Source organism: Clytia hemisphaerica, unplaced genomic scaffold (assembly GCF_902728285.1).
Source record: "Clytia hemisphaerica strain Z4C2 unplaced genomic scaffold, Clytia hemisphaerica genome assembly, whole genome shotgun sequence".
Lineage (NCBI taxonomy): Eukaryota > Metazoa > Cnidaria > Hydrozoa > Leptothecata > Clytiidae > Clytia > Clytia hemisphaerica.
In genome coordinates this window covers 328,568-354,456 of record NW_027103430.1, presented here as the reverse complement: position 1 = coordinate 354,456, position 25,889 = coordinate 328,568, and the positions used below count along the sequence as shown (strand labels likewise).

General features: G+C 35.7%; 1 protein-coding gene across 1 annotated transcript in view; it reads left to right on the top strand.

Annotated features, from left to right (window-relative positions):
- Nucleotides 1-22,913, top strand: part of LOC136797976 (importin-4-like) — a 30,603-nt gene extending 7,690 nt beyond the window's left edge. Inside the window, exons 2-37 of the mRNA XM_067054561.1 lie at nucleotides 1,444-1,533; nucleotides 2,082-2,161; nucleotides 2,938-2,979; nucleotides 3,121-3,151; nucleotides 3,327-3,428; nucleotides 3,603-3,650; nucleotides 3,810-3,898; nucleotides 4,119-4,161; nucleotides 4,370-4,435; nucleotides 4,660-4,761; nucleotides 5,793-5,876; nucleotides 6,461-6,595; nucleotides 6,770-6,823; nucleotides 7,240-7,349; nucleotides 8,114-8,148; nucleotides 8,306-8,379; nucleotides 8,584-8,731; nucleotides 9,706-9,776; nucleotides 10,125-10,170; nucleotides 10,401-10,459; nucleotides 11,025-11,082; nucleotides 11,851-11,930; nucleotides 12,357-12,400; nucleotides 12,931-13,042; nucleotides 13,376-13,506; nucleotides 13,779-13,856; nucleotides 14,078-14,135; nucleotides 14,390-14,498; nucleotides 15,128-15,318; nucleotides 15,470-15,661; nucleotides 18,270-18,323; nucleotides 19,601-19,755; nucleotides 20,040-20,172; nucleotides 20,830-20,934; nucleotides 21,349-21,424; nucleotides 22,149-22,913. Coding sequence (XP_066910662.1) covers nucleotides 1,444-1,533; nucleotides 2,082-2,161; nucleotides 2,938-2,979; nucleotides 3,121-3,151; nucleotides 3,327-3,428; nucleotides 3,603-3,650; nucleotides 3,810-3,898; nucleotides 4,119-4,161; nucleotides 4,370-4,435; nucleotides 4,660-4,761; nucleotides 5,793-5,876; nucleotides 6,461-6,595; nucleotides 6,770-6,823; nucleotides 7,240-7,349; nucleotides 8,114-8,148; nucleotides 8,306-8,379; nucleotides 8,584-8,731; nucleotides 9,706-9,776; nucleotides 10,125-10,170; nucleotides 10,401-10,459; nucleotides 11,025-11,082; nucleotides 11,851-11,930; nucleotides 12,357-12,400; nucleotides 12,931-13,042; nucleotides 13,376-13,506; nucleotides 13,779-13,856; nucleotides 14,078-14,135; nucleotides 14,390-14,498; nucleotides 15,128-15,318; nucleotides 15,470-15,661; nucleotides 18,270-18,323; nucleotides 19,601-19,755; nucleotides 20,040-20,172; nucleotides 20,830-20,934; nucleotides 21,349-21,424; nucleotides 22,149-22,255 — 3,192 coding nt within the window. The 3' untranslated portion in view covers nucleotides 22,256-22,913. The remainder of the gene's footprint in view (nucleotides 1-1,443; nucleotides 1,534-2,081; nucleotides 2,162-2,937; nucleotides 2,980-3,120; nucleotides 3,152-3,326; nucleotides 3,429-3,602; nucleotides 3,651-3,809; nucleotides 3,899-4,118; nucleotides 4,162-4,369; nucleotides 4,436-4,659; nucleotides 4,762-5,792; nucleotides 5,877-6,460; nucleotides 6,596-6,769; nucleotides 6,824-7,239; nucleotides 7,350-8,113; nucleotides 8,149-8,305; nucleotides 8,380-8,583; nucleotides 8,732-9,705; nucleotides 9,777-10,124; nucleotides 10,171-10,400; nucleotides 10,460-11,024; nucleotides 11,083-11,850; nucleotides 11,931-12,356; nucleotides 12,401-12,930; nucleotides 13,043-13,375; nucleotides 13,507-13,778; nucleotides 13,857-14,077; nucleotides 14,136-14,389; nucleotides 14,499-15,127; nucleotides 15,319-15,469; nucleotides 15,662-18,269; nucleotides 18,324-19,600; nucleotides 19,756-20,039; nucleotides 20,173-20,829; nucleotides 20,935-21,348; nucleotides 21,425-22,148) is intronic.
- Nucleotides 22,914-25,889: the final 2,976 nt, after the last annotated feature.

Genomic DNA, 25,889 nt, shown 5'->3' with positions numbered 1-25,889 from the left:
AATGGCTTGGCTGGAATCAACACCGTAACAGCAGTGTAAAACTCCTATATCAGGATTAGAAACTTGGCTAGTCTTACCTCTTTTATCTTTCCCTTTGCAACAATACAATGCTGTCCTTTGACACAACACATTAATAAAGTAATCCCTGTGAGAAGTTTATATCCCTCCCTTCTACTGATTGCTTCACGTCACTCTTTCCCAGACTATTTATCAAATTTTCCACCAACTGAGATTGCCACATTTCATATGGTCCTTCTTTTTGGTGCCTGCGACCTTTTAGTACCTTGCACGACATGTGCCTGTTAAATGTCACCCCTCAAAACTCAAAATGCCTCTTTCATTTGTTACAACCATTGATCCTAAGGCATAAGCTTTTTCTCATCTTCAATTCTCTGATGAAAGTGGAAATTCGATGCAAGAGTTACATGGTTAACAATAAGCTGCAAATAATCCTCAAATAGGAGAAGAATCTATGATTCGTAAATATTTTAATTTTGAAGATTTGGTGCGAAGTGAAACATGGAAAAGTTTCATGTTTTATTGGTTCAATTGAAATGGGAGATTTTTTTCCATGCATGATTTTGTATACAAACCTCTGTAACTATGAGGGAGCACCCCGTTGCTAAGATTTTTGCCTGAAATCAAAAGTGAAACCATTAAAAACAAAAGTAAAATCCGCCTGCACTCAAAATCCTGTAATCTTGATATATAGTCTAAACTTACTCAATGTAAATAATTAAAAACAATGATAAAAACACTTAATGAACACTTACAATAATTATGCATTAATGTGTCTTTGTTAAGATGCTGGAGCTTTTAATTATTCAAGATGACATCCTAAATAGCAAAAGTTCTTTTCTTTTTATCACTCATTTTTTAACAAAATATGTTTGGAAAATTGGTTTATGTTTTGTTTACGTTCCACCAATAACCAGTTTCGTGTGCCTTTTATTAAATGCTTGTTTTTTGCTACATATTTTACATTGAAATATTTAAGATTTCATTGCTATTCCTTTGAATGTGGAACGCAGACAAGGCAAAAAATTTTGATCAATCATTCGTTATTTTAGCACTAGCATTTAAAAAGTAATGAGTTTAACTAAATATCTGACAACTTATCCAAAATGGCTCTAAACAGAGTCTTGACTAGGTCATCATAAAGATCAATAGGAAATTTCAGCAAATTTGGAAATCACAAAAAATAATATGACTAGCAAAATTAGGAACGAATTATCTCAAGTGTGTCTCTCATGGTACATGGTTTGATCTTGCATTATAAACTATACCAACCTATTATTTTTGGGCGTTGCACACGTTCACAAAGTTCAATTTTGACATGTGGTTCTCATAAATTTTTTCAGTTTACATTTTACCCTTCATACTGAATTCCTAACAGTTATATAAAATGCTTAAAAATACCTTAATGAATTATTATAATTTCAGGCTACGTTACAGTTGAAGGCTGCTTTCAAAAATCCAGATGTTGTCATTCCCTCCTTGGTTGAACTTCTTCAAAAATCTGACGATGCCACTGTATGTAGATTATTTCTAATTGTGTTATGAATTAAATGTTCAAAATCTCAGTTAAATTAAATCAGGTTAAATTGTTTGATAAAAACCATGTTGAATAATTTAAAAAGAGCTAAGTATGAGGGCCTAAGTACATCAAAAACGTCTTTATCCATGTTATTGAGTTCATCTATCTATCCTGAAGCTTTTAAGCTACCCCTGCCATCCAAACCAAATATATACTTTCCAATAGTATGTTTATTAAATAAACGAGTTATAGCTAAGCCTTTATAGTAAGGCTCCCAGGACTTAGGCCCTTTAAGATTAAGGTAGCGATGCGTATTTCATTTCTGCTGCCAGGCCATATTCTAGAAAGGCAAGGCAGCATCCGTTTGTGGCCAAAAAGGGCACTTTTTCCAGTGTTTATCCACTAAAAAGACTCTTTATACCAGTATTTTAGTAATTTCAAGACGGGCAGCGTCCGATAACCTGACGCTTAAAGGGCATGAAAAATGGCCTGGCTGCTCTTCAAGTTTTTATTCCCCCCTCTACCTAAGAGAACTTCATTTTAGATTCGCCAATACTGTGCCATCTTACTTCGAAGGAGGGTTGTAAAGCAATGGAAAAAAATTAACAATGACACCAAAATAAGGTAACACCCACTTATTCTTAAAAGTTTTGGTTTACTTTATTTTCATATTTTGTACTTATTTAGTTAACCTAAAACATCTTGAGAATAAGAAATAATCTTAGTGTGTGATGAAGGATGAATGCTCCATTGAGTGATCGATTCAAGCAAAAGAAAGCAGCTTATGATTTAAAAATAATATTAGATTGAAAAAATCAATATTCCAAATACGTTAAAAGCTAGACCTGATTTTGGACCCACCTGGTGGTACTTATCTATCCAAAGATGAGGCAAATATGATATTTCCTTTTAGTACATTTTAATCATTAGTCCACATTAGTCAGCTACTGCTATTTGGATTTTCTCTGGATATGTAGATTCTGTCCTCCATTTTGCACAGTGTGGATCCTCAAACATGCCAAGTCTGATTTTGAGGGACAAGTTTTCTTTAAATAGGCGCCTCAATTTTTATCTATACAAGCCACTACATAGTTTAATATTAACGTAGCATCCCAATAAAACTGTAAAAAGATTCTATGCTCAATTCACTTGCATGTGAAACCTTTAAAAAATGTTGACTTTGCTACCCTCAATAAAGACGCTGGTTTAGTTGGCCTGAGTATCTTTTTCTACTGTAAAAAAAGGCTTGTTCCAGCCAATGTAGAAAAACCAATTCCTAATAGTGCCATGGTGATGCCTTTTTTGTCAAGGCCCAAATAAACCTTAACATTATTATCATCATTTATTTGTTCATACATCATAATTTTATGCCATAATATGTTAAAATTGTCATATTTTAGACTGAGGCAGCTCCTCTTGGATAGCATTACTAAAGAACCAGTGTAAGATTATCTTTTGCTTTTGTTTATTTTTATAAAATGATAAATATGTTGTTTTCTTTTTACGTTTTCGAGCTCCCTTGCTGCTTTATACATATTCTTTTTTGTTTGCATTTTTAAAATGTTTTGTCGTCAATCTTTCAGGACGTTTGTTCGAATGTCAATTTGCCAAGTGGTAAGGATTCTTTTTACACCTTCAGATCCAACAAAGCAAAAGGATTTTTGTCAATTCTACGTTAATTCAAACTTTACTGCCTTACACTCTCAGATCCAATAATGCAAAAAGATTTTTGCCAATATCTTCCACTGTGTTACTTGATTTTGTTTCATCAAAAATATTTGATTTGTAGGCTGGATCCATTGCCAGGCATGACATTCCTTCCAACACGTGGCCAGAATTGTTACAGTTTATTTCACAATGTGTTCAAAGTATTGTCGTTGCCGAGAGAGAGGTATATTATAATTGCTGACAGTATTGAAAAAAGGGTTTGCTTGGTGTAGTTTGCTTGGTGTAGTTTACTCACGCGTAGAATATGCTTTAATCTAAAAGTAAGTTTCTTCAAATGATTTTTTGAAATTTTTCATCAAGTTTTTTATATACTGTTGTATTATATGTTTCACTTCAGGTTGGATTCCTTCTCCTCTCCTCTATTTGTGAAAGTGCGGCAGAAGAGGTAAGTCTTCAGTAAAAACAATAGCAGCATAGAGAGAAGTAATTTTAATACTTGTATTAAGATATCAGGTTTTAGCCTGATCATAGTTTTCTTTTGAGTCTTCAAGCCTCTAGTGTTTATGAGAATTCTTCAAGAATGTTGTATTGTCTTTCGTTTCAGCTAAAACCTGTGTATAAAGACTTATTTCCTGCATTTGGAATTGGTTTAAATGACGGGGACTCTGTAACCAACCCATTCATTGCAATTAAGTAAATATATCTTTAATATTGAAACAAGATTTAAAGTACCAAAAGTAGATTTATAGTACTCATCAAAAACTAAATCTAAATCTGTCTAAATCGTTAGTAGAGCAATTAAACTAAAAGCTGAAAGATCTAACTTCTAAATCCTTTGTACCAGTCATATTCTTTGAACTTTGATGCAGTATCAACCAAATTTGAAAATGTTTGTTGTTCACATTTGTTTTAGATGTATGATCCCACTTCTGATGTATTTTGGTACAGACGAAGAGGTAATCTCTCTCTCTGTTTATCGTTAATATTTTGTTAATGTAATGTACAATCTTTCTTATAAACATACATCAACTTAACTCCACTTTGATAATTTTTAGCGACTTAGCTTCTTTCTAGCTTTTTCTCTTTCAATATGGTTGGCTCTCTCAAATTGGCTCTTCCTAGTTAGATATCCAGTTGTCAATTTTAATTTCTCTGAAATTTTAGATGTTATTGAAACCTATGCTTGGCCAGGTTTTGAACATCATTCAAGCACTTGTTAAAGTTGATGAGGTAATTTCATTTTCTGACAATTTGTACTTATTATTTTGCTATAAAAGAATCAGCAAAAAAATGATTGTAACTTTCAAAAATATTGATCAGTAAGTTGGATTTGTCTTTGAATAAGAATGTTCATGTTGAAAAATTTTCCAAAAAGCTGGAGAACATATTTATTATATAATTAAGAGTACTTTACATAGCAGTTTCCTATCAGTCCCTATTTCTTTCTTTTTCAGGAAAAAGCTAGTGAAGCATTAGATTTCTTTGACGAACTTGTTCAAATCGAAGTGGGAATTATAGTACCTTACGTCAAAGATCTTGTTCAGTTTTGCATGCAGGTATTATCCGTCCTTTCATTGTTTGAATAAACATGGGCCATAGTTTGCACATAGTTTGCAGAGGGGTATAAACCCCCCTAGAATTAATTAGGGTTATACTCATTCCCCTTCCCCTTCGGTAATGAAATCCTATCTCCCATTTTCACAGAAAATCTGTTTTGAAGGAAACTCGCTCTATGCACCACCAGAGTTATGAAAGAGTGCAAAATGTATACATTCATAATAAGCCAACTATTTCACATTATAACAATATAATTAGCGATTTCATTTTAACATGCTGCACATTTCAGACTGTAGGCTTTTGTATATGTTTAAATTGACCAAACTCACCTCTACAAAGACTCCCAAAAAATTTGGCATACCAACCTATTAAAAACGGGGGGTGCAAACTGTGGCTGTGACATACTTCTTCAATTTTAAGTTTATATACTATGCTGAAAATTGGCCACGCATGCTGGAAAAAATTTTGAAAAATGGCCTTTTTCTAGATAATCAGCTGGAAAACCTGGAAATAGGTACATTTTCCAAACATGAAAGCTGGAAAGACTGAAAAAATCATTTTCATAATTTCATTTTAATTTGTTAGGAATTCGTTTGAATTTTTATGTGATTAACATATATTATAAGATGTTATCTAGTATGAGTTTAGGCTTCTAGGATTTTTATGAGCTTAGATCTGTATGATCGATTGGAAAAAAATGTCTAGAAAAGTCTAGAAGTAATAATTTTGCACTCGCTTATAGCGGGAAAAAGGTACATTTTCCAGCTGAAAATTCTCGGAAAAAAGAGTGTCTTTGACCAAAACATTCCATGCTCTATCAGATGGCTGCTAATTTGCGTTCCTCCATTAAAAAAAGTTTCGAAATCCTATCTACTTTCAAACAAAAAACAAGCGAAAATTTTGTAAAGTAATCAAAACACAAGTAACAGTTCTTTTAACTTTTCCACAATTTCTCAATCTATGTGGATAAAGTCCATCTTTCTGTATCTTTTAGAATCATTTATTAATTATTTATTTTTTAATTTCACAGATCATGGGTTGCAGTGATTTGTCAGATGGTTTGAGGGTGAAAGCACTCTACTTGATTTGTTGGGCTTGCCGAAGGAAGAGCAAGGTCTATATCATTTCAATATTTTGATAATTATATATTTATGGTGACATTCGAGTCGTTAAAGCTTACAATGCTAGAGTACAAATGCTATTTGGTCAGGGTCCACTTAAAGTTTTTTTATAGACTGGATGGCGTGATTAAGTATGGTTTATATACATTTGTATATAATGTGTAGTGGTTATCATGCTCGACTTCTGTCCAGGAGGCTCGAGTTCGATACCCACCGTGGCACTACGATTCACTTGGCAAGTGAATGTTCCTTCGCCCGGGTCAACCCATGCCATGTGAGGGGAATTGGGTACCATAACTCTGATACAAGAGTATGGGTAGATATTTCAGACATTGTGGTGTGCCGTGACACTCAGGAGGTTCTACACTTGCGAGGACATCCGTTCTCCCGTGTAGTTCGAGTGTCGTGGTATACACCATGGCTCGGCAGCTCGCATCTGCAGGGTTGCAATGTCTGCTTGCGCTGTGATTCCTACTCCACCGTGGGTAGGACCCATTCCGATACATCGGAGGGCATATCTATCTATCTATCTATCTATCTATCTATATACATTTGACATGAAATTACTGCCATTTAGACATTGATGAAATCCAAACTATTACAACCGTTGGTGAAACTTCTTCTTTCGCTGATGGCTAACCCTGAGGACGAAGAGGATGAGGATACGCCTGAAGGAGATGAAATGAACAATCTGCAATCAGTAGCCGGTCAAGTGAGTCTTTTACTTTCTCAAATGATCTACCATTGACCATTGGCAGCTACCCTACCTTAATTGAAAATATTTCTTTTGATAAATTAAGGGTTGGCAATTGTGACCATATTATATTTTTGAGTTGCCTTTAAGTCGTTAATGATTATTAAGTCGACTTGTTGTTGTGTTGTTTAGGCACTTGATCTGCTTGCTCTTCATACACCACCAAATAAAATCATACCAATCTTGGTGAGTTTACTTTCAATTACTCTGCTGACTTCATTCTATAGAACTTACCATTCTTTAACTTTTCACTGAGAAATTACTCTATTTTTTTCTTTAGAATCCTCTGATTTGAGGTCTTTTGACTGATCAATTTCCAGTCTCTGGAAAATTTAGCTAAGAGAGTTTACTTTATAACAGAGCTCCAATAGATGACTTGATTGACTATTACCTTATTACACGAATATTACTAGGCAAGTATTCAACGGCCTTGAAATTAACACGCAAAAAATTAACACAAATTTTATGTGCTTTTTCAAGGACACCACGGCTGGTTTTAATTAAGGGGGTTTTTATTAACACAAAATTTTTCAATTCGTGTTAATAAAATGACTAGTAATACTCGTGTTATAAGGTATTATGTTTCTAATATCTAATTTTAGATGGCTGAGCTAGGACCGTTGTTTCAGAGTACTAACATTTTTGAGCGCAAAGCAGCATACATTGGACTAGGTGAATTGGCTGAAGGGTGTGCAGATTATATAAGGACAAAGTATGAATTGAATTGGTTTGTTTCAACCAATGATTACCAATGTGAAGTGATTGTCTACTCTCGAATGAAAAATATTTTCCTCTATTTCAAGTGCCTACTTGTGTTTCTGAGGCTAACTACCTATCTTTGACAATGGAGGTTTTATCTATTCGTTATGCAGTTTTTAGTAGGCCCAACTGGTAACAAATTTCATAAAAATTTGGACCATACATGAATAATACTTTATGCTATAGATTGATATTAGAAGGGCTGCCAAGAAAAGAAAAAAGAGAAGCCCTGTTTTCCAGAACCATTTAGTGAAAGCCTAGGCTACATCCCAAGGGTCCAATTTTTTTGGAAATTTCAAATTCATTTTAGACCAACAACAATTAAATTTGCCTAAGTTTTCAATAAATGGGTCCAGAAATAAAGGCTTCCCTTAAAATTTTTCTTGGCAGTCCTTTCAATATCCATCCACAGGGTATTATGCATGTCTGGTTCACTTTGTTCGAAATTTGCACAATTTTTACACCAATAGCACACCGCTATGCAAACGTCATAACTATTACTTTTAACATTTGACCGAAATTCAATCCCACAATCCTTTTCATCTTGATTCGTAATGCGTGCAAGTTATTACTTTTATATTGTCAATAAGTGTAATTGACTTGCAAAAGCAATTAATGCATAATGCAAAGGACTATTTAAATTTTTGAGAGAATTCCATTTTGTGCCAAATAGATGGCAGTGATTGTAGCTGGGCATCATTTTTCATTTCTTTTTAGACACTTGCAGAATGCCATTGAAACCACAATGAAAGGTTTGTTTTTCACGGTTCACTTCTTAAGCGTTAAAGGTCTATTCTTGAACCTTCTTTATACCACTATGCAGATTTTTAATTGGAAGAGATTGGTTGATATTCTTAATCAAAGTAAATCCCTAACTGGAAGAAAAACATTTATGTTTTCATTTTCCAGGCTTGACAGATGAATCTGTGATCGTCCGAAATGCAGCTCTTTTTGCTCTCGGACAATACTCAGAACATGTTCAGGTAATGTAGAACGAAGTTCTTTTAAACGTAAAAAATATCAGAAATTTTTTGAGGAAATATTTAGATGAAATTTCCATAGGGAATCTATACTTAGCAGTCATTTATGACAAAATTCCAATGGATTCCAACAAGCATCTTCTTCTTTAAAGCAGCATTCCAGGCGAATTTAGAATTGACTTAAATTTCTAACTTTCCCTTTTACAGCCAGAAGTTGGTAAATTCCACAGCCAGGTGTTACCAGCATTGCTTCAGTTTTTGCAGACAGTGATTGGAGACGAAAATGCTGCAGTGAACCACAGAGGAACTGTCACCAAGCTCTTTTATGCTATCGAAAAATTCACTGAAGGATTAGGTTTGTCGTTGGAATAAAATTTTGGTTCTTTTATGTCAATCCTTTTTGGACCTACCTCCGGGTACCCCGGTGGAGGTCCTGTGAATTAACCGTTGTCTGTTCGTCCGTCCGTTCGTCTGTTACCAGCTTTTCTCGAGATTGGCTCATTAGTTTTTTCTGATTTTTGGCACAAAGATGCAAAATGGCAATGGCTAAAATGTGACGGAGCCCGATTTTCGAAAAACATTTTTTTCCGGCTGAAAATGCCAGAAATATGCCGGAAAAACCGGTTTTTTGACATTTTCTCAAATTTTCATCTTTAGTTTTTTCTGATTTTTTGCAGAGAGATGCATATTCGCAATGCTCAAAACATGGCCTTAAGTTCGATCTTTGAGAAAAAGTTTTTTCTGGTTGAAAATGCCGGAAATTGCCGTTTTTTGCAGATTTTCATTGGATTTTTTCCTTATATTTCTATGTTTTTTCACACAAAAACACTATTGATAACAATGCTCACCATCAAGCATGATTCAATTGTCAATAAAACTGATTTTTGCGACTAGAACTTTCTATTTATTTTTTCCCTACAACCCTTCCCTCTCCCCCCATCAACAATCAATGATGAATTTTATTGCGTTATGCATTTTTGCTAAACGCTCTATTTTCTGACTGATTATTTTCATTTTTCTCCTCGCATTGCTATCTAACTTTCATCATGAGGTAGGTCCATTCAGCATCTAGCTTGTTCTTATTGGTATTACAATAATGTTTTTGAAAGTTCCCTCTTTTGTCCTAATTCTGCTGTATTAGCCTCCTTTTCAAAAGTTTTCCACCCAGGTCATTTTTATTAACCCCCCCCCCCCCCCGCTTATTCCAAACGCCCCCCCCCCCCGGCTATTAGAAGGTACCCAAGAGTACCTTGATTGGATCACATTTGATATATTCCATTCCGTAATTGCGTTCATAAAAAAATCTAAAGACTTTGAATGTTATTTCAGAAAAAGAGGTGATTGTACCATATACAGAAGGTTTAATGCAAGCTTACATCACTCTCCTCGAAATGAAGAAGGTAAACATATTATTTTAAAGCTTTTCTTGGCATTCTTATGACTAATCTATTCAAATAGCGACCTTAGTGTAGTGGTAGAGCATCTGGTTACGGTTCGCAAGGTTGTAGGTTCAATCCCCAGCCGGGTCATACCAAAGATGCTCAAAATGGTACTTGATGCCTCTCTGCTTGATGCTCAGCAATTAAGAAAAGGATCAAGGGTAAGTGGAGCAATCCAGGGAGAAAGACTGGCGCCCTCCCCTACCTTCGGGTAGATAGCTATTGAAAGAGGAGCCTTCGGGTCACCTCCGACTGCTGTCGTAGACTTACTTACTACTATATTCAAACCAGCATTATTTCTTTTTCTAGGACTCGCATACATCAGAGTTGGCGATCAGTGCAATCGGAGCTCTAGGTAAGTCTTCTTAATTAGTTTCATGTCAAGCAACTCATAACTTGTACGAAGTATTAAGTTCCCAATGGCTAACTGTTTCGTTTCCATTGCAACTTTATTACTCTATTATGAATAATTATTAGTTCTCTAGTTCTCTATGCTTTGCGTGTCCTTTTTACGTGTCCATTATTCAACTACATATGTTTCGTAAATTTTTGAACTTCCTGCCAAACTTATTTTATCATTTTCAGTTGCGTCAGCACAAGAACATTTGACGACCTTCTTCCCTCTTATCATGCAGCACCTACAGGTGAGCGGAAAATTATTTTTCAGGCACAGGACGGAAAGTGTTTTGTTAAAAAGTGTTTTGAAGTCGAAAGTATTGGATACTATTTCCCTGGGTTATTCACCAATGTGTTATGTTTTAGCTTTCCTTTGCAAATGTAAAAGCATAGTCTACACAATATACAGCTCCAGTAGACTTTTAGGCCTTTCTCTTGGTCTGTCGACACTGCTATAGGCGGCGGCCACTAGTGGCCCCAACTGGGAATTTTCTTTTTAATAAGATTAAACATAATAAAGGTTTTTAACAAAAGAAGTTTATCAATAGAGCTTTAAGATAAAAGAATGTTTAAAACACAGCTTGGCTAAGATTGGCTTAGGTTTGGAAACTCTCTATTGTTCACTAAAACTTCAGTGCGCATGCGATGTATCCGGAGAAATTCAATATTCAAAACAAGAGCAGTTTGCATATTCGAAAGAGTAGGAGTTTTACGCTCGAAACGAAGGAAGATATGACGTAGCCTAGTAAAAGCATTGTTATCATTGAACCCTTCATTTGTTTATTTCTAAACTCTGCTTTGTTTCTCATGTAGAACATATTAAGTCAACCGCTCACCCTTGAAACAATGGATATCCATGCACAGACTGTCGGTATGTTAAAGCATGTTATACTGCACATTTGCTTTATAAGAAACTTTAATTTTCAGGTCAGGGCTAGGGTTGTTTAGCTTTCTAGCTCTTTTTCTGAAAATGCTTTGATCCAGCTTGATCACCCCTGATATCATCCTCGTTCCCGCGTATTATTAGCTTACTGATATCGCTAGATAATACCCTGACATTGTCTGATTTTCGAATGACAAAGATTACGTAATTCAAAAACAAAACGTAAGATTTCATTTGCTCTTCTCCTTTGAAATTATTGCACTGCAGTAGATTTTGAACGACATGGCTGTAGTGTAACTTTGTAACGTCAGAATTTTTTATGACGTATTGTTTTGAGAAGTCCCCCCTCTGAGAGGGCTAGACCAGGGTACACCAGGGTATTCTCTGGTGTCCATCAGTAACATAAAAAAAGCCTGGAATACGCGGGGACGAGGTTGCCCTGATATTATACCATATTTATGCTTTAAGATCAAGAGCTATCTGCCATGGTTAGATTATCTAAAAACTTTTTGCATTACGAGATGGTAAAAAAATTAGCTAATTTGAGGGCTCGAGCCTTACCAACCTAGTTGTTTGTTTGTTTTTTTCTACCGTGGGAAATTTTTATCAGCGTTCCCCACTTTTGTAAATAGGAAAACTAATTGAATTTCCCTGGCAAGTTCCTGTGTTCGGTATAAAAGGCTAAAATGGCTTAGTATGTAAGTATGTTATACATGTGTACACTTGTGTTGAAGTGGGTCATTTTTTCATTTTCAGACACCCTTGGAGCGATTGCAAGATACATCAGTCCCGAGGCCTTTTTACTCAAAGCCGCTGAATGCATGCAGTTCGGTCTGGTAAGGTTTGTTTTGTCATTCAATTAGCTTTATTCCTCTTAATCGCATTGATTGCAACACACTTCAAGTGTGGATCTTTTATGTAGGATTCGTTTGACCGGGAGAAAGAGGCTTCAGTCGTCGCCCTAAGTGTTTAATCTATAATTCTCTTTTGATGTGCTTTCTCTTGATAATCGGTGTGAGACTTTGAAATGGTATTCATGTTCAGATAATTCAAGTCTGTTAAAAGTTCATTGACCTCAGGCGGATTTCTGTCCAAGCAAAGTATATAAAATAAAGAAGCTCTTCCATTCCATACCGTAATTCTGCATAATAATTCATCAACATTTTAGGATATGTGTGAATTTGCCGTGTAAAATCAACTTCCCGTCTCCGATGAAAGACCTTACCTTAATAATTGATTCAAATATTGTGACTTCTTTTCAGAGTATGTTGGAGAGTTGTGAAGATCCAGACCTCAGGAGATGCACGTAAGTTTTCCCGCCCACCGCTTCCTTTAATTTAATGCCGAGTTTATGTATGTGTGTTTTTTCAGCGACGGAGACGGTAAGGTTCTAATTTGGCTAGATCCTAAACCAGCCGAAGATGACGGTAAATCAGCAGTTTTACCGTCCTCGATTTTGCGGGTCAGAACTGCGGGTTTTTCCAAATCGCTTCAGTCACTTTACCGTCCTCAAAAGTGCAAATACTTAAACTCGCTAATGATAGTCAGAGGACGTTGATTTCGCTAAGTTTCAAAGTGTGAATTCCACTTACTTTAAAAGTGTCCAAGTACGCATCCATTTTCCAAAGAAGCAAGGGAGAATAGTAGGCATACCAAGGAGGGTGTCTTTTAGCAAAATGTAGAATAGCCGTGGTATTATGCTCTATTCTTAGTTTATCTACTTCAGCTTTTCCCATGTGTTCCATCCCATCTGTGTCTCTCATAAAAAGCCTTTTAAAGACTTCGTAAGGGTCAGGCTTAGCTTAGCTTCACTTACTTTGTGCACTTTCTTCCTAGGTACGGACTTTTTGCGTCCATCTCGGTCGTTTTGAAACAGAACATGGAACAATATCTTCCCACCATCTTCCCCATGATGATTCTCTCCCTCAAATCGAATGAAGGCATCGTGGTAAGTCTGTGAAGATTTAGTATCGAATGTCTTTGTTGTGAGGATTGCCTCATTTATCCTCTGGAGACTCACTGAGACCAGGAAACAACAAGGAAATTTTTTTTCATTAGAGCTGTCTGACACTAAAGATCAGGGCGCTGTACAAGTTCGAGCTTGACTGAAAGAAATCCAGCTCTCTGTCTTTCCTAATGTACTTGGGTTTTTTTTCCTAACAAAAATGTCATTAACTTTCAGTTCAGCCGACTCTGGTGACGAAAACCAGGACCCCTATTTTATTAAGCTCGTTGTCCTCGTTTCTTTCTCAATATATCAATAATGATTTTGAATTTTCAGGCGAATTATGGCGATGGAAATCAGGACCCTTCGTTCTTGATTGAAGATGATTGTGACGAGGAAGAGACACCAGGAGGAGAGAGTAAAGAAATGAATGATGATGACGACGATGAAGATGAAGACATTGCAGGGTTAGTCTTCGTTGTCCATAATTTTAATAATCGTGCTCTCATCGTTAAGCAAACTCCCTGATCATTTTCGGACAGATATCATCTTATACAAAACTTCGATTGAGTTTCTCTTACAAAAATCTTAATAAATTTGTTTTTGATCGATTTTTTTTGTTTTTAAAATTAATTTGCTTTCTTAATGCTCCCATTCAAAAAATATGGAAAATTTTGAAACTGTTTTCTGATTGCTTCTCAAAGTCTACTTTCCGACCTTTCTTTAATAAACACTCTAGATACAGCGTGGAGAATGCCTATATGGATGAAAAAGAAGACACAATCAACTCTCTCGCTGAAATCGCCGAAAATGTTGGGTAAGAGTTGCAATTTCTTTTCGAACTGCTTGAGAGATTTATTGTGACTTATCCTGACTTTTCTGACGAATCTTAAAAGGAAGTAGGGGGCAATGCAGTAATATGGAGATCAGAAAGTTCTTGTTTTAACTTTGACTGTTTCGTTCGGGTAGAATGGATGCTTTTGACTAGACGCTTCATCGACTAACTTTTTAAGAAATATCGTGATATTTTATCTTTAGAAACGGTGTATCGGATTACTTCGAAGAAATCTTCAAAGAAATCTTCTTGCTGGTTGACGTGAGTTTCAAAACATCTTCTCATCCTCGTTAAACATTCCAACGTGATCTCCTTCATTGTTATTGAATTTTAACGGTTGTGATTTTATTTGAGTCAAATTTAATGTAGGGTTGGCATGCTCCGAAAAATCGAGTAGCCTTAGAGAGCTAAATAATTGGCTACAACAAAAGGTTGGCCCTCAGTTATAAGGTTTTCTCACTCAAAAATGCTCCATTTTTGAGTTGTCAAGATTTAGTTTTTCCATTCGTGTTTAGTACCCTCACGCAAACGTTCGGAAAGCGTCGACGACAGCTGGCATTCGTTTATGTATCGTCCTCTACAAAATCTTGAAGAAAAATAACCCAACTGCTGATTTGTCCCCAGGTAAATTGTTTTTAACCCCGGGTTACTTGTTTTTAACCCCGGGTAACTTGTTTTTAACCCCGGGTAACTTGTTTTTAACCCATAATCTTCTTAGATTCACATCAATGGTTCAGCTCTGCTTTGGTTTTGAACTACTCGCATCCATGTTCGAAACCCAATCATTGGCTATTATAATACCTCACTGGTTCCGCTAGTATACTTCTATTATTCGAATGTTTCTATAAATCGAACTAATTCTCAGTCCCCATCATAGGGTTGGAGTATATTTCATATTCTTAATATCATTGTTATTATTTGATAGCCATGGGTTACACTTTTCAATTTTGCTTCGTTCTGTTACCTTGAATACAATGCCCCCTGGGAAAGATATTTTGAAATAGCCTATAAGATTTTCAATGGCTAGCCACTTTAATTATTTAATATTAATTCCTCGTAAAATACTTAACATATAATTCAAATCTCTCTTTTTTAATTAAAATAGATAAGACTTTTCGAGTGCGTGAGTTCGAATTAGCGAGAGTCTACTGTTACTTAACTGACAGCATATATGATTATTTTGACTTGATAAAGACAACCGTCGAAACGTCGTACACATACAGTGTTTTTATGTTCATTTATGATTATTTCAGTTCACAGTTGTCTATCGCGAAGTCTTCCGACGGCCATCAACACCATCAATCAAGACGATGATCGGTACGTCGTGTTAGCCTGTCTGGAAGTGTTGGAAGAATTGTTCAAAGTGCTGAAAGGTGATGCTTTCCCTGAGAAAAATCATGTGGTTGAATTCAATAATGCTCTCATGAACGTCTTCAAAGGAAAGGTTGGTTAACGATTCAAAGTTGTTTCTTTCAATTTTCCTTTTCAAATTCGGATCTTTAAACTCTTTGTTACCTAGGTTACGTAAAAGTTACACGAGATTCGGAACCTTTCTAATTCGATTAGTATTCTCGAGTTCCTTCTTTTTCATGCAGACACATTGCCAAGAGTTTGGGGAGGACGATGAGAGTTCTACATCAGAAGGTGACGAAGAATCACAAGCAGAATTGGATCAAATGTTGATTGAAAAGACTGGAGACCTGTTACCACAACTCGCTCAAGCAATGGGTGGTGCGCAATTCCAAAATTATTTCACCGCTTTCCTCCCTGAAATGATGAAACGCACGGTGAGTTCTCACTTAAGTCTGTTTGTTAAGCCCATTTTTTCGGATGTTAGTTTGCCATCAAACATTTGAGCCAGCATTGGCGGCAAGATTAAAGGTTCTCATTTTTCGAAAGTTAAACGTTTTTTTGGACCTACCTTGGAGGTGGTCCTATAAATTAACCCGTGTTCGTTCATTAGTTAGTTAATCAGCTTTTCTCGAGATTGGCTCATTTATTTTTTATGATTTTTGGACCTACCTAAGGTAGTCCTTTAAATTAACCCTTGTCCGTTCGTTCGTTCGTCCGTTCGTTCGTTCGTTCGTCTGTTGCCAGCTTTTCTCGGGATCGGCTCATTAGTTTTTTCTAATTTTTTGCACAATGATGCAAAATGGCAATGCCCAAAATGTGACGGAGCCCGATTTTCGAAAAAAAAATTTTTCCGGCCGAAAATGGCGGAAAAATGCCGGAAAAACTGGTTTTTCGGCATTTTCTCGAGATTTCATCATTAGTTTTTTCTGATTTTTTGCTCAAAGATGCGTATTAACAATGCCCAAAACATGGTCAAGTCCGATTTTTGAGAAAAAATTTTTTCCGGCCGAAAATGCCGGAAATATGCCGGAAATTGCCGTTTTTCTGGATTTTCATTGGACTTTTCCATATAATTGGTTGTTTTTTTCATTCAAAAAGATTATCAATAGCAATGCCCACCATCAAGCATGTTTCAATTTTCAATAAAATTGATTTTTGAAGCCGGAACTTTCTAAAAATCGCCGGAACAGCCGATTTTCGCCGGAAAAACGGTATTTCTTGAATTTCTTGAGCTGTACTTTATATTTTTTCATGAAATTTTGCACACTGATGCAAAATGTCAATACCTAAATTGTGACGGAGCCCGATTTTCGAAAAAATTCATTTCCGGCCGAAAATGCCGGAAATATGCCGGAAAAACTGGTTTTTTGGCATTTTCTCGAGATTTCATCATTAGTTTTTTCTGATTTTTTGCTCAAAGATGCGTATTAACAATGCCCAAAACATGGCCGAGTCCGATTTTTAAGAAAAAATTTTTTCCGGCGGAAAATGCCAGAAAAATGCCGGAAATCGCCGTTTTTCTAGATTTTCATTAGACTTTTCCATATAATTGGTTGTTTTTTCATTCAAAAACATTATCAATAGCAATGCCCACCATCAAGCGTTTCAATTTTCAATAAAATTGATTTTTGAAGCCGGAACTATTTTAAATGTCGCCGGAACAACCTTTTTTCGCCGGAAAGACAGTATTTCTTGAATTTCTCGAGCTGCACTTTATATATTTTTACACTGATGCAATATGACAATACCTAAAATGTGACGGAGCCCGATTTTCGAAAAACATTTTTTTCCGGCCGAAAAGGCTGGAAATATGCCGGAAAACCGGTTTTTTGACTTTTTCTCGAATTTTTAATTTTCATTTTTAGTTTTTTCTGATTTTTTGCAGAAAGATGCGTATTAGCAATGCTCAAAAAATGGCTGAGTTCGATTTTTGAGAAAAAAATTTTTCAGGTTACTGGAAATCGCCGTTTTTGCAGATTTCCATTGGATTTTTTCCTTGTATTTCTATGTTTTTCACACAAAAACATTATTGATAACAATGCTCACCATCAAGCATGATTCAATTGTCAATAAAACTGATTTTTGCGACCAGAACTTCCTATTTATTTTTTCCCTACAACCCTTCTCTCTCCCCCCATCAACAATCAATGATGAATTTATTGTGTTGTGTATTTTCGCTAAATGCTATATTTTCTGACTGATTTTTTTCATTTTTCTTTTCGCATTGCTAACTAACTTTCATCATCAGGTAGGTCCATTCAGCATGTTGCTTGTTTGAACAAAGACGTGTAACCGTAAACGCACGAATGTGACGGAGCCCGACTTTCGAAAAAAAATTGCCGGCCGAAAAATGCGAGAAATGTGCCGGAAAAACCGGTTTATTGGTATTGTCACGAAATTTCATCATTAGTTTCTTCTGATTTTTTGCATAAAGATGCGTATTAGCAATGCCTAAGTCCGATTTTTGAGAAGAATTTTTTCCGGCCGAAAATGCCGGAAATATGCCGGAAATCTCCGTTTTTGCAGATTTTCATTGGACCTTTTCCAAATATTTCTTTGTTTTTTTTTCACACAAAAACATTATTGACAACAATGTCCATCATCAAGCATGATTTAATTGTCAATAAAACTGATTTTTGCAACCGGAACTTTCTAGAAATCACCGGAACAGCCGAGGATCGCCGGAAAAACGTTTTCTCTTGAAATTTTCGAGTTTTACTTATATTTTCATGAGATTTTAGACACTGATGCCAAATGGCAATACCTAAAATGTGATAGAGCCGATTTCCAATAAACATACTTTTCTGGCCGAAAATACCCTGATTTTTTGCAGAAAGATGCGTATTAGCAATGCCCAAAACATGGCCGGGTCCGATTTTTGAGAATAATTATGCCGGAATTCGCCGTTTTTGCATATTTTTATTGGGCTTTTTCCTTATATTACTTTGTTTTTCGCACAAAACATTATTACTCCCCTTCCCTCTCCCTCTAAGGAGACTTGTTCATTTGTTGATGAAATATTCTTCTTCTATTAATCCACAGCGCAAGAATTCGAACGTTGCTGAAAGATCTTTCGCTGCCGGAACAATAGCTGAGGTAGGTCCTTCCTTTTTTTCTTCGATTTATTGAAGAAGGATCAACTTTTTGAACCTACCCCGGTGGGGTGGAGGTCCTATAAATTAACCTGTGTTCGTTCGTTCGTTCGTCCGTTCGTCTGTTACCAACTTTTCTCAGGATTGAATCATAGGAATCTTTTGATTTTTGGTAAAAAGGTGCAAAATGGTGATGGCCAAAATGTGACGGAGCCTGATTTTCAAAAAATAATTTTTTGGGGCAAAGTTGGGCCAAAAAACGGCTAAAAAACGGGTTTTTTGGACTTTGTGAGAAATTGGATCATTAATTTTTTCAGCTTTTTTGCATGAAAGTAGGGTACCATCATAGGTAAAAGATGGCTCAAGCAGATTTTTGCAAAAAAAATTCGTTGGCTCAAAAAACGCATGTTTATCTATAAGAATCACTATTAATAAGCATACATCAATGTTCTTAGTCAAATTACTCAATTTATTTATGAGATATGTTTTTTTTGCTCATGAGGGCTTACTTTTGAAGAATATGTGTGTTTAGACATGAAATTTTGGCTGCTTGACGTGTTTTTATAGAAAAACTGGCCAAATTCGATATTTTTTTATAAGCACATTATCAATTACTTAGGTATTAGCTTTTCTCGAGATTGGCTCTTTCATTCTTTATGATTTTTTGCACAAAGATGCATAACTATAAACCCTCGAATGTGACGGAGCCCGATTTTCGAAAAAAAGTGTTTTTGGGCAAATTTGGGCCAAAAACGGCTAAAAAACGGGTTTTTTGGACTTTGTGAAATATTGGATCATTGTTTTTTTCTATTTTTTTGCATGAAAGTAGGCTCAAGTAGATTTTTGTGAAAAAAAGAATTTTCAGCTCAAAAAACGCATGTTTATCTATAAGAATCGCTATTAATAAGCATACATCAATGTTATTAGCCAAATTACTCAATCTTTTGATGAGATAGATGTTTTTTTTTGCTCACGAAGTCTTGAATATGAAAGAATATTTCAAGAGCATGAAATTTTGGTTTCTAAACGTTTTTCTATAAGAAACAAACGACTAATTTTAATAGATCGTCACTATTTGTATTCTGAATGATTGTTCAATGGTCACGCTCACGTAGATATCAATTATATATGTGTTAAATGCTTAACCAGGTAGGTCCATAAAAGTATCACTTGTTTGATGTGCATTCTTTTGATAATGATATTATTTACTTTTTTCTGCACTGGTTCTAAATTAACTTGATTAAGTGTCACAAAATAGTCATCATCGTTATCCGATTTTAGATCATCCAAGGAATGGGTGGCGCCATTTCCACTTTCGTTCAACCGATCACACCATGGCTACTTGGTTTGTTGCAAGATGCTGATCCTGAGGTCAGAAGTAACGCCTCGTTCGCCCTGGGCGTGTTGGCGGAAAATGGCGGAGAAGCTGTCATTTCGTAAGTTAGAGGTTTTACTTATTTGGAATCTTAATTCTTGATACTCATCGTATTGTTTTATACAGAACACCCAAACAAGGGCGGATGATTGCCGCAATTTTGCATTTATCTTATAGGCTTCATTATAAAATATGACTTTATGAATACCATGATATAATCACAACAGCTTTCATAGTTTTTCAGCTGGGTTTTGTCAAACTTTCTGTGAAATTTCTTCCCGTTTCAGCCTTATGCAATCAAAGCATTCCTTGTTGACTCTGTTTTCACCTTTTCTTCTTTACTAGACTGTATACGAACATTCTGCAAGCGTTATTTGGTCTCTTGAATCAAGGCCAACCTGCGTTAGTACAAGATAATTTATGCGGTGCTGTCGCTCGAATGATTATGACGTCACCTCAAGCATTGCCCCTTGACCAGGTATTTTCTTAGGCCAGGAAGGTGATGAAACGGTTGAAATTATTTCTCGAGAGAGATATACATACACGACGTTACTTTTGCATTTAGACTACGTCATATTTACGTTTCTGATGACTAATAAGACAACTAGTCTATAAAACATGTAGCATTATATACATTTTTTACGAGATAAGGCGATAAATGTGTCTGAAAAAGAGTCTGTAGGTAATCATAAATTAGCGTTTTTACGTATTGGTGGTATCGTTGGTCACACCCTAAAAAAGAGTCTTGGATTAAGGGTTGAGTGAGTCCAGAAAGGGTCAAATGTGTTTATTTTTCTGTACGCATAGTTCGAATCTCTCTGCAATTCGATCAAATAAGATTCTCCGCTTGACTTCGAATTAGCGAGAGTCTACTGTAGTCTATACAATACTTAGTGAGATAAATGTTGGTGCGATACATGTTGCTGCAAAAATGTATCGCACCAACATGTAAATTAGCGTTTTTACGGGAGGGTGAGGGTGAGTGAGTCAAATGTTTCAAAATTTATTTTTCTTTAAAAGATTAAAACATAAACAGGCTGTTTCACGCCAGAGACGATCATCAGATCAGATTTAGCACTTTGTCACTACAATTTACTGATGTTGTTGAATGTCAAATATTTGTTTTTTGTGTCAGGTGTTGCCGGTGTTGGTAAATTGTCTTCCAATTCAAGAAGACGAACGTGAGAATGAGACGGTCACCAAATGTTTCATGAAAATATACGAAGCTAACAGCACTATTGTAAGTATTCGACACCACACCGAAGGGCTAGAGAGTCATCTTCAACCTTTCTCAAGCAAGAAAAACGTGAAGCCTTAAGATATGCCCGCATTTAGAATGGCGAATTGAATTTAACCCTTTCTTTGTTTTTAAGCGGCATATTTTTCGAAACCTGGTGATGGTTTTTATTTTCGAACTGGTCTTTATAAGAACCAGTAAATTTTCGCCAAGACTTCGTTGCGTTTATGTTTTGACACATTAAACCTCAAACTGTACTTATCCTATACTTGATGTTTGGTGAAAATAGGTATTTTCGAATCTATGCCCGATCTTCATCACGTCGATTCTTGATTTGTTCTTTAAATTATTTGGCGTTTTCGGCCTCATTTTGTATAGGGTTGCTCTTATGGAAAGTCTTGCACTTTGTTCTTTCAGTTGACTCCTTTCATGGAGAAGTTGATCTCTTGGTTTGTCAACTCCGTGAACAGCCCACAATCCGGTCTCGAACAAGGTATGTCCGCGCTTACACTCCATTCATTACAGGGTGTCCGGGAAAAAAATATCGAGTCGTACCACTTCTATAGAAAGAAAGTTCTTGTGTGTGTTTCACTAAATTTGCAATGTTCATCAAAGTTTCTCTCTGTGTTAATCAATAGACGATATCGACTTTCCGAATTCTCCCCGAATGATTACCCATGATGCATTGCCCAAAAAATTCACGGAAAGTCAATATCGTCCGTGAAAACCCAAACCATGGTTGGCCCTCGCGGTGTCACTAAACTTCAGCCCCCTCAATATGAAAATGCTTCCTACGGCACTGGTTAAACACACGCAACAACCTTCTACTCGGAATCATGTTTGAACTCTATACTTTCTTTCTGGACGCCCTGATCCGTTTACCACACAAGAGCAGAGGGCAAGGTTCCTTAAAAAGTTGCTGAAGCCGGTTTTTAAATTTTTCAAATCAGATTTTCTTATTTGGGAAAATTCCCTTTTGTCTTTTTAACCTTCCAGGTAGGTCCATTCAGCATTTAGCTTGTTTTATATTGACCATTTTAAAAATGTGAATAAAATCTTAAAGAGAAGATGAAAATGAGTGTTGCGATTCTTTCGTTGAGAATCTTTTTTGCTTGAAATTTTTAATAAGAATTTCCAGAGAATCAACTTGAATTTTTTATAATTGACCCATAAAGTTTTCCTTGTTCTACTCATCAATTTGTCTTTCATATTTCTAGAAACGCGAGGTCAAGTTAAACTAGTCGTTGCTGACATACATCAAAAGTTTCCTAATGAGACCAACCAGATTATGACGTCATTGAATCTCTCAACAGATGGTTGGTAACCCGTGGCAACATTCCAGGAAAGTACGATTTTAAATAAACTTTCATTTTCCGGAGAAAGACCAACAGAAACTTGTCTAGCATATAGACCAAGGTCTTCCAAGACCACTAAAAACGAAAACTTATACTAAAGTACTTTCGAGTACTCGATGATGGATGAGAAATTTTTATGATACAAATGTTTAATTGAGATATTTAGTGTGTAGGTTCGTTGACATTTGATTTACTATGGCAACGTGAGAGCTCTGATTTCATATTGGGCTGACGAATACTCTATTCGGAACGGGGGTTCTTCCTTTCGGTCGAGATAATGTATGTTGGTATAATATACACGATCCCTTATGATATACTGTCTTTCAAAATCTTGCTTGGTAATGATTTGCCTTACAAAAATAGTATGCCATCATTGTACACGCTTTTTTATAAGAATAGTGTGCTTTGGCCGAGGGTGAGCATTATTCTTATTTTTCTATTGTTCCAAACAATAGGCCTATTCTTCGAAACCCCCACCCTGTTATTCTTATAAATAAAGCGTGTATCCAATTTTCTAGAATTTATTTGATGTGTTTTACTTTTCGTTTTATTTTTAGTTCGTGTTTTTCTAATTATTTGTAAAGATTTCTATTCATATTTTTATGTAATTCTATATAGCGGAAAATATATTTTCCATCTCGCGTAAAACACCTCTAAATTTGATGGCTTGAATCCCTTCGCGAATAGCACACCGCTATGCAAACGTCATAATTACTTTAAACATTTGACCGAAATTAAATCCCACCATCCTTTTCATCTTGATTCGTAATGCGTGCAAGTTATTACTTTTGTATTGTCAATAAGTGTAATTGACTTGCAACAGCAATTAACACAAAGGATGATGGGATTAAAACTCGGACAAACAGTAATTTTGATGTCTATTTTTAGAATCACTGCGGGCTTGTTTTAAAAGGTGGTGCCGCACCATGGGGTACCACAATAGTGTACCTTATGGTCTACCCTGATTTCTCATTCCCACAGCATGATAACTTACTATCTTTGTAGATAAGCTGACTGTTCAAGCTTTAAATACTCCCAATAGCAATAACAATGGTTCCAGAATAAAATTTCGCTGAAAAAACAACATTTTCTTGTTTTGTATACCATACGCGGAAGAATCTAGTGTAGCGCTGTCGTTTCACGAAAAATCTTTGCGCGGGCTTTGAAATTTTACAGACTAGAAAACGTATTGTTTATGTTATTTCCTGATATTTTCCGATTCGGGTTAGATAGCTTGCTATTTTTTGCATCAAAAGACTAGTGAGTTCCATCATTTTGAAATTAGTCTTGTTAATTACTGTGGCGAAATGTTGTCAGCACTGAAATTCAATATCATGATTTTATTCCCAGGGAAATTGATGAATGAAATAGGCAGAATAGTGAAAATTAACCCATTACATAAAGGTAAGGTTGTATTATTCGCGTACTATTTTCCAGTCTGGTCTGTAATTTTTTTTCGGGGTAGACCATAAGGTACACCATTGGGGTGCCCCATGGTACGGCACCACCTTTAAAAACAACCCATCACTGATGTATGCTTTTTAAATAAGAATTTATATGTTTCGAGTATGCTTTCTTATAACTGAACAATTTTAAAGGACCAATGGAAAATACACATGAGTACAATACAATACAAATGAGAAAAATTCTGGAAGCGGGTGATTAACCCGGGGGGCACTCATATAGTCCAACCCACGGCATATGCCGCCCTTAAGGGTAGGTTTGTCGAGACCCTCGGAATAAACTGCAAGGGTGAACTTTTGATATAGTGCACTACGATGGTCTTCTTTTTGCTGGATACACTGTAAGGGTGTGTTTGGGGACTGCTGAATTGCAAGACTGACAGTAAAAATGTGATATATCTTTATAAAGTTTTGACTCGCACCTATTTTGATTTGTTTTGCATAATGTGTCGACATCTCTGGCTCTTTTTCAGGTTGCTTCAGTAAAATAAGATATGAAATCAAACTCCACTGTAAGGGTCTGAAAAGTTCGGTAAAATGCACTGTAAGGGTACCTTTCCACTGCTCAAGGGCTGCACTGTAAGGGTCCCATTTTGGAAACCATTTTTTGGCGGCACATGCCGTCGTTTAGAAATCAAGTGCACAAACCTTTACCTGGTCGCCGGTTGTGGTCGCTATTTTTGGCCGATGTTTAGAAACTCCCACGACATAGACAGGCAGCTAATGACATCAAAAAAAGTGAGATAAGTGAAAATTGAGGGACAAATATTGAGTACTTATTTTGAAATCCTTATAGTTTAGAGAGTCAGGAAAATTTACTCGGCGTGTTTAAAAATCTTTACCGGACGTGTCCGAGAATAATTTATAAATTGATGACGTCACAAGCAAAATTGATGTTGAAAAATTTTAAAGTTTTATGTACCATTCGAAGCGTTTTCTGATGTAGATTTTAAATCACATCAGTCTCAATAAGTAAAAATTTAAATATAAAAAGTTATGAAGGTCCGTAGCTCTTCTATGACGTCATTTTTGAAAAAAAACCCTCATTTTATAAGGAATTACGATCTCAATTTTCTCGAGTTAGGTTGAGAAATCGAATATACCCGTTTAAATGTCTTCTAAATAGTTTTTGACGAGCTTTCGAATGGTATAAATTGTTTTTCGTTTTGATGACGTTGAAATTTGACATTTTCAGGGAGTTAAAGGGTCATGATTGACCAAAATTACATGTCAAATTTAAGTCATAACTTTTGAAATCTAAATTTTTACTTATTGAGACTGATGTGATTTGGAATCTACATCAAAAAACGCGTCGAATGGTATACGTATATTATATCATTACTATGTGCGGAAATCAAATTTTCACTTTTGGTCGTGACGTCATCAGCTAACAAATTACTACCGGACGTGTCCGTTAAATAAATTTTCGGACGCCGAGTAAAATTTTTAGGATCAGTAGATATATGGGAACAAGATAAACCAACTCAGCATTTGTCCAAAAGTCATCCAGATTTTAGATGTCGTCAGCTGCCTGTCTAATATTTGTCAATTATTTTCATACCCTCAAATTCATTTACATTTAAATCCCCATGAGAAAAATGCATGGGAAAATAGTAAACCTCTCATCTACGCTAAAGGGTGGTACAATGAATATTAATAAATAAATAATCAAATTTCCCTTATTTTTCTTATCTATGCTCAAAGTGAGCTACAAGAAATTCCAATAAAATCAATATTTCCTCTCTCTTTTGGTTGATTTTCTTTAGGATGATTTTGTATTTTTGTGTTCCCTTGGTTTTGTCTAGGTCAGCCAATAAATGAATCCATTATTCCTCCTATTGTAATGTAACTAAGTGTGAGAATGAATGAAAAATTGGTTACAAAATTTCGTTAAAATCCAATGATATAATTAAGAAGAAAAATTTTATCAAATTACTGTCAATAATCATTACAATTTTTGTTCAAAAAAAATGGTGCAAGTTGTTTACAAAATTGTTCATAAAAGTAAAAACGTTCTGCAGTGAGCGTATGCAGGTAATCTTGTGTGTTGACCCACAAAATGAAGAAAGGGGCGTGTATAAAAATCATGCTCAAAGTTAGCAATTCTTTTGTTGCCTTTTTCTCTTCTTTTTGTGTGCGC